Below are 8,688 nucleotides of genomic sequence, written 5' to 3'. Positions count from 1 at the left end.
CTGAACTATGTACAAAAACATGCAGGGGTTGGAAACACGATTGTGGTTAAAATTTGTCAGGATGGAGCTCCATCTCCTTTTTTATTCGGTTCTCCACTAACATGGTTAGATTAGAGTCCGTCACCGGAAGGTTGTAGCTCACGAACACCTGCTTCTTGGTCTTCTTCGCTGTGGGTTGAGAAACATAAGAAATGTGAAATGAAGAAAAATTAAGTCGACGATGCACTTTTCTTCGAATCTTAGGGGGGGAAAAAATCTAGCTTCATGTGTTGAGAATAAAAAAAGTATGACATTTAAATATAAAGGAAAAAAAAAAGAAATTCTGTTAATATTTTAGAATACATTTCTAGGACCTGTCTAAACAGCCTTGTGTTAAATTTGCATATATTTCCATATTTGCATGGAATTTTACCAGGATTAATATTGTAATTATGTATAATAATAATAATAATTCTAGAATTTTGCAAGAATTATTATTAGCTTAGTTCATTATTTAAATTAACCGCCACTTTTTATCTGACTTGGTTTGATCTTTAATGGGACTGACTCTTGTTTGTGTGGTATTTTATACATCAGATCATAAGAAATTAATATTTTAGAAAAAAAATTAAATATAAAAAAAGTCCTTAATGTCTAATCATTTTTTAAATAATACAATATTAATTATGTAGAGAAAATTGTTTTAAAGTATTTAATTTATATATAAAATCCCCCCAATCTAACCTCTTGGCCTACAAGAACAAGAGCTAGTGTAATAGCAGTGTAGTGTATAAACAGACCAGCTGCTTCAGCTAACGTTTACATCAGAATGGGGAAAAATCTCCATGATCTTTACCATGGTATGTTAGCCAGATGTGCTGCTTTGAGTACTTTTTATACCTGATGATCTCCTGTGATTGTCACACACTGCAGTTTCTATAGTTTACTCCAAGTGGGTCAACAACAACAACAAAAAACACCACCTAGTTGTGACCTCTGCAGTTAGAAACACCATGAGGTAAGTGGAGAATGGTCAGATTGGTTGGAGCTGATAGAAAGGCAAAAGCATATCGGAGCAGAGCACCGCAGATGACCGTGTCATGCAGGTTTTACTGCTGTCAGCCAAGAACATTCACAGTCTTACCATTCATCAGCCTGGTCTGATGCATCTGGATTTCTGCTGAGGCTCATGGATAAGAATTTGGTGTAACTGCATGATTCCATGGACCTGCCATTGAGCAGCTTCACCACAGCTTCTCTACATACCCACAATTTACCGTCTTCTAAAGCGTGATGATGTACCATGAACATGTTCTTCAGAGTTCTTTCCAGTCAGTCCAATAGAGGATATTTGAGATGTGGAAGAACGGGAGATTCGAACATAAACACGATCCAATTATGTCAAAAAGGAGCAAAATTAAAAAAAAAAAATCTCCACACATCTCGGATCGATACGATCAAGGATTGGGGTTGTTTTAAGAGCAAGTATCAGTATAGTCTTCGTGATAAAGTGTTCAGTGAGTGTACAGTGTGTAATATAATGTAACAGTGTGTTCATCTCTTACTCAGTCTCTGAGCTAAGGAAGTCGGGGTGGTGTCTGATGAGTCTCCCAACAGCAGCGTAGACAAAGGCATAGAGTCCTGTAATTCATCACAAAAACAACAGTCAACTAGATTTGTAAAGTTTGTCATAACAAACTTTGATGTTGGCTTTGTGCTGAGTGTTTTGATACATCACTAGAATATATCACTTTTTTTTATTTTGGGACGGTGCTGCACATGACGTCATCCAAATTCCCTTGAGGAAGTTCCCTTCATTGTTCCGATTGTTTTGATATGCCACATGTCGTGAAAAGTTTTTTGATTTTACATATTTGGGGGCGGGGCTAAGGGACAACCTTTGTTCAGAGTATCACACTAAAGACGCTGGCAATTAATTATCGGATATCGGATCGCTTAGAAAAGTAATAGCCTGAAGTTTCAGACCAGGGTCTACGACATATCCGAATTTGGTGCATTTGGCTCGAAAGCTGTAGGAGTAGTGTTTAATAAAAAAATAATAATAATAAGATCCAAGATTCTACAAAGCCAACATAATAAGTCAAGACGTTTTCTACAGATCAGATTTTATAATCTGTAGAAAGCGTACTGAGAGAAAAGTAGCTCTGAGGCTCTGAGCAGGTATCTAAACTAGGGCTGGTAATTTAACATGTTAATTAGATTAATTAATTATGAGAAAAAATAACGCGTTAATATTTTTAACACATTTAACAAATGACACAGATCTGCCTGGCTTTCTGGAGCCACTGATCAAACCAAAGTCCTTTGCGTTCTCTGCAATAAGGAATTTGCATACCATCGAAGTAGTTCTAGCATGAAATATCACCTGAACTCAAAACGTATTGCGAGCTCTGCAGTGAACACAACCCCGGATGCTGTAGGCAAGCTCCGCCAAACCACGCTGACTGAAAATCGCCGCAAATTAAGTAAGTCGTCCTCAGAAACACTAACAAATGCAATATCTAAATAGATTGCAATGGACTGTAGGCCTGTTAATGTTGTGGAAGACAAGGGGTTAATGGATGCTTTTCGAATTGCGATGTTACGGCCATTGTAGCCTAAGTGATAGGCTTGTGTTAAATAAAAAAAAATGCTTTTTTATAACCAAAAATTGGTTCAATCTTCCTCAAACACAATCATTTTAAATGACATTTTGGGGGAAATTCTCAACTAATATTTATGTGCAATTAAATGCTATTAATTAGGTTAATTAATCGCCACATCATGTAATTAATTAGATTAAAATTTTTACCAGCCCTAATCTAAACACATAACCTGATTGAACTGAACTTCTTGTTATGTTGCTTTATAGAAGCCAACATTCTGTTTCGCTTTTTCTTCTTAGACAAAACTAACTCCACATCAAGACTAACTCCTCCTAAGGCTTTCCAGCCACATGCACCAAAATCGGATATGTCGTAAAACCTGGTCTGAAGTTTCTTGCTGTTACTTTTCTATTCGATCCGAGTACCGGTACTCACGGTACCAGGTCTCAAAATAGCCTCTTTTTTTTTTTTTTTGCCTCAGACACCCATTATAAAGTTTAGAGGATTATAACTCTGCAAGCTTTTGAGCGATTTACACCAAACTTGACAGACTCCTTTAGGCTGACGCTCTGGACAAAGCTTTAAATCGGTGTACTGATTGGCTTTTTCGGTTGTCCCATAGCCACGCCCACAATATATGCAAAATAAAAAAACTTCACATCATTGACGTGTTACATATCAAAACACTCAGCACAACGAGGGGAATTGCGTCACGGGTATTCGGGTGACGTCACATGCTCGTATCCGCTCGCCTCCAAAAGTATTGGCACCCCATAAAATTTTTTTTTAAAATCTAGTTTTAGTTGGTATACAACTTACAAATCTGCTGCTCATAGAAACCGCCAGGTTTGAAAGAACAGGACTGGTTCCGACCCATAGCCAAAACCCCTCAGTGAGTTTCATCACATGGAAGTGAACCACGTGCTCCAGAAGCTTCTCACAAAAATCATGAACACTGACGGTCTCTGTGGACTCCAGGCTACTACACTCACCGTTCTCCATAGCACCGTACTCCTAATAATAATAATAATAATAATAATAATAATAATAATAATAATAATAATAATAATAATAATAATAATAACTATGACCTTAATAATACCGAACCAATATTTTTTTCTGCTACAAATACGAAACCTCGGTCTGAGTCAGTGTGCTTCTTCGGAGCGTTTGTTTCACGAGGCGCTTGTTGATTGAGCGCCATCTCCTGGTGGAAAGGAGAAACGCACAACTAACTAAATAAATAAATAATGACGCAATAGTGTGTCATTTTTACAAAATATCCCGAGTATGACCAAAACCATGATATAAGAACAACTTCATTATGTATTTAGAAGTAAATCCACGTGGAATACTCCTGTTTACTCGTCTGTTTATGACTGTGAAGTTAGCTTGAATGGCTGTCGTTATATAATTAACAATACATATGTATATATGTATATTTAACAAAAAATAAACAAAACAAAAACACAACAATGGGGGTGTTGTTGTGTTTGGTAAGGATCACTGAACACAATTAACCAAATACAAAGTATTTATTCAATTTCCATTTATTAATTTGTGTGTGTGTGTGTGTGTGTGTGTGTGTGTGTGTGTGTGTGTGTGTGTGTGTGTGTGTGTGTGTGTGTGTGTGAGAGAGAGAGAGAGAGAGAGAGAGAGAGAGAGAGAGAGAGTGTGTGTGTGTGTGTGTGTGTGTGTGTGTGTGTGTGTGTGTGTGTGTGTGTGTGTGTGTGTGTGAGAGAGAGAGAGAGAGAGAGAGAGAGAGAGAGAGAGAGAGAGAGAGAGAGAGAGAGAGAGAGAGATTATGTCTGTTGTTTATTGTAAGTGTTTGTTCCCTTTTTGGACTCCTTTATCATTAATGTTGCACCCAGACATTTTTAGGATCATGATTGAAGACAATGTCCCATCCAGAGACAAGCTGTTTCGTGTAGAGGTTTTGTTCAAACCGACCATCGAAAATACCCTCTCGGCATCAGCATTAGAATGTGGATGCACTAAAACCTAGACTACATGTTCTGAGCAGGTGTTGTTAGTCTACCGGGGCCCCCTCTCACCATCTCAGGGCCCCCAGTTTGAGAACCACAGGCCTAGACTATATGTTATGAGCAGGTGTTGTCAGTTAACAGGGGTCCCCTGGCACCATCTCAGGGCCCCCAGTTTGAAAACCACAGGCCTAGACTATATGTTCTGAGCAGGTGTTGTCAGTGAACAGGCTGTAAAACTGTTGTCTAAGTTACAGACACTCATGAATTACTCATGCTGATTATCTGGGAAACATCTCTAATAGAAGTCATAACATAACACTGGCATGCTAATAACTTCTAGAGACAAAGCAGTGTAAAACTTGTGGGAAATGGAAAACAAGCTGATGGACTAATAAACTGTCAGAGGCCTGATCTTCACCAGTTTAGACTAATCTCGATGTCACCAACATCGTCTTCTGTGCATTGAAGATTTTGGACCTCCACTGAGATGGACTCAGCGAATCTAGAGATGTACCAGCTCCGGTTAGACTCTGCGATACTAAAAAGATGTGAACTCCATGTGATTTTTTGCATCTATACAACATCTGTTTGACTGTATTTTTATAATCACACCCTGCAGTGTCACCCAAATGAGGATGGGTTCCCCTTTGTGTCTGGTTCCTCAAAGGTTTCTTCCTTTACCATCTAAGGGAGTTTTTCCTCGCCACTGCTGCCTGAGTCACCTCAGACTTGCTCATTGGGGATAAATACATACACATTGTATCTTGCATAATATTAATCTTTATATTATTCTTTATATTAACCTTTTGTTCTATGTTTATGTTCTGTAAAGCTGCTTTGAGACGATGTCAATTGTAAAAAGCGCTATACAAATAAACTTGAATTGAATTGAACATGAGCCTGGTGACTTTAATCCTTTCTTCCTCATGATGTCTCTTGAGGTTTTTCCTTGACACTGTCGCTATAGGTTTACTCATCTTTTACTCAGATTTTCTGTAAACAGTGAAGCGCTCTAAATTTGTAGTTTGCCTGCTTTTGTCTTCATACTGTTTAGGATACACAACAGTACAACGCTAACACCACGCAAGGTAACTACCATACATATGTCTTCAGATGTGTGCTTGAGTTGATCAAGAATTATAACACACTTCGTAGCCCTGAGAAAAGAACAGAAAACAGAAATGTTTGTCAAATCGAAACTTAATTGAAGATTAAAAGCAATTATTTATAACAATCAATACAACATTTATGCAAAGCATGTATTCTGGTAAACCGCCTACCTTCGTGTGAAGGGTATTTCTAAAATCTGCTGTAGCTTTACACTAAAGCGGTTACTGTGTTTCATCAGCTAAAATCTTGAAAATGTGTAAGGAGCAGAAATGGATTTTTTTGGTATAGCCCCAGTGTTGGAAAGCTGTATAAAAGTGCATACACTAAATAAGTGGAGGTTTGTATAAATAGACTACAGCAGACGTAATTCTGACGTCTATAAAAGATCATTGTTTTGCCACTGACGTCAGACTTTTGGCTAGAAACTAATTATTAATTAATTAATTATTAACCGGTTATTTTAGATCTTTATGGAACCAAGCCCAACCGCACCTCTTTTGATCATAAGAAAACTGCAGACTAATTTGAAGTGAAGCTAGGGCTGATTTTTCCATAGCTCAGATTGTAGAGTCATATTAGGGGATTACACAAACAGAAACATTTCCTTATTCGAGCATTTTGGATGATTGGTTTTTATTAGGAACATCTGTTCAGCTCCACACTTATTATAGGATGTAGTAGTTTAGCGTTGGGCCACTGATCAGAAGGTCATGAGTTTGAATCCCATGTCCATCAAGTGTCCACTGCAAGGCTGTTAATCCTGAATGGCTACATAAGTGGCTCTGGATAAGGGCATCTCATAATGCACAAATTCATGCAGGTAAAAAAAACCTTCTGCATCAAATAACAGAATGAAGATAAAGTCTGAATTCTGCCATTTTCATCGAGTCGTTGTTGTGAGCTTGATGGCGGCCGATGTGCTGGTTTGAGTGTTTCAGAAACTGCTGCTCTCCTTTAATCCTCCTGCACAACAGTTACATATAATGGCCTGAAAAAGCCAAAAAAACAAAACCTAGAGCGAGCGACAAACCTGTGGGTGGAGACACCTTGGGGAATGAACAGACTGGTTTGAGCTGACAGTCAATCTGAAACTCAAATACTCAATCTTCACGAACAGAAAAGCATCTCAAAACATTAAACCTTGATGCAAATGGGCTGCATAAACATGAAAGCTGATGTCTGTACATAGAAACAGAATAAAAATGGTAAAGTTTAAATTTAAGTTACTATTTATATCTAACAGTTATCCATAATGATCAAGTCTGAGGTGACGGTGGTTAGGAAAAACTCCCTGAGATGATATGAGGAAGAAACCTTGAGAGGAACCAGACTCAGAAGGGAACCTCATACTCATTTGGGTGACACCGGACAGGAAATACTGTCAAATGTGCAAACAGTTTATAGTCGAGTGGAATTGTGGAACCAAGAGCTCCTGAGGAACAGCGTCATTTCTGAATTCATTACAAACTTAACACGTACTCATTCCTGGTTAAGTCTTCAAAACTATTAGTACCACTTCAAACTGTATATTTTAAAGCCATACAACAGAAATTGGTAGAAATTGGCTGATTTAAGCAATCAGAAACGATTGAACTCCATCTATTGTAGAATATTTTAAAGACCATGTTCTTCTCTCTCTCTCTCTCTCTCTCTCTCTCTCTCTCTCTCTCTCTCTCTCTCTCTCTCTCTCTCTCTCTCTCTAACGCTTTCAGTTATTGGAATTTGGTGGTCTGTTTACTAAATGCTACCTGATAGTTTACTAAGTTTACTAAACATTGTTTACAGTGCTGTTGTATGACTAGAAGAGATATTCGTTATAAGTCACTCGATCCGTTTATGTCGGATTTTTTTTGTTAGTTTCACGCTTATGAGTTTGTATGAGTTTCTGCAAGAGTTGATTAGGTGGTTTCGGTTCTAGTTGGTTGCTTGAGGCCATATGTGGTGACACGCTGGACTGCCTAGGTTGTAGCATGTGTTAAGTCACCTTGCTTTCTCAGTCACACGATTGCTGTACATCTTTGAATTGTCATGAGTCACATCTGGTCACATCTTGGATTATATTTGTGTCCCCTCGAATATAGAAATATCTGACCTTTCCGACCTTAAGATATAATGCTTAGCTAAAGGTTTCCTTCAGTTTTAAGAGTTTATTATGTGCTTTCATTTGTTTGTCAATGGAAGGTCCTGACAAGAGGAGTATTACAAAAATGTGTGTGTATCTGAGGGACTGTCCCTGCTGAACTGCTGCTCTCACTTGAGTTTTAGCTCTCAGAGGGTCAGTGGAACATTTGTGTGTGTGTGTGTGTGTGTGTGTGTGTGTGTGTGTGTGTGTGTGTGTGTGTGTGTGTGTGTGTGTGTGTGTGTTTTTGTGTGTGTGTGTGTGTGTGTGTGCAATATATGTATGAGAAAAAGTTGGGGGCTTTAGGGGATTTTTGCTTACACCTGCGAACGTTTTGTAAGCTAAAATCTGAACACGTTTAATTACACTTACTCAAGTCGTGTCATGACTGTTGCTAGCTGATTCCTTCACACAATTACTAATGAAATGTAATATTAAGACTAGATGCAGCTTTCTGTGAATAGAAAACATTGATTGTGTTGGAATTATATGACCCCTCAGGGCTTTATTGAATGTGTTGAAGTTATGCTTCCTGAATCGCATGCAGTTCTGACCCTTCAGCATCCATATGGCATCTCTATCAGATCAAAAGGTCTTATAATATACAAAATAATAAACAGATCAACATGATTTATGTTAGAATTAAACACGTTTCAAATCCTAAAGACAGAAAATGAATGAATGAAAACTTAGCAAACTTACAAAATAATTTTTCATATATATATCACATGACATCAGTGTTAGAGGTGAAATAAGTTGTTTGCTGTTCAACTCTCCATAAAATAATGATTAGGTCAATCATAAGTTAAGTATGAATGCTTGTATGAAGCAGAAAGGCCTAAAGCAGCTTTCAGCCATCTTTAAAACATCTGCCCAAGGTACATGATCT

General features: G+C 37.9%; 1 protein-coding gene across 2 annotated transcripts; it reads right to left on the bottom strand.

Moving 5' to 3' along the window:
• Positions 1-40: 40 nt before the first annotated feature.
• On the bottom strand, positions 41-3,806 carry psmg4 (proteasome (prosome, macropain) assembly chaperone 4). 2 transcript variants are annotated; one of them, XM_027177185.2, is made up of 4 exons: positions 3,693-3,806; positions 3,405-3,599; positions 1,545-1,620; positions 41-168 (listed from the first exon to the last, which is right to left on the bottom strand). In XM_027177185.2, the coding sequence occupies exons 2-4, from the start codon at positions 3,585-3,587 to the stop codon at positions 47-49; spliced, it is 381 nt and encodes a 126-aa protein (XP_027032986.1). In that variant the 5' UTR covers positions 3,588-3,599; positions 3,693-3,806; the 3' UTR covers positions 41-46. The 2 variants fall into 2 exon arrangements, with proteins under 2 accessions (XP_027032986.1, XP_027032985.1); XM_027177184.2 differs by having other exon boundaries at positions 3,723-3,794.
• Between the last annotated feature and the right edge of the window lie 4,882 nt (positions 3,807-8,688).

Source organism: Tachysurus fulvidraco, chromosome 9 (genome assembly GCF_022655615.1).
Source record: "Tachysurus fulvidraco isolate hzauxx_2018 chromosome 9, HZAU_PFXX_2.0, whole genome shotgun sequence".
NCBI lineage: Eukaryota > Metazoa > Chordata > Actinopteri > Siluriformes > Bagridae > Tachysurus > Tachysurus fulvidraco.
Note: the sequence above shows the minus strand (reverse complement) of the source record. Positions and strands in the feature narration are given on the sequence as shown.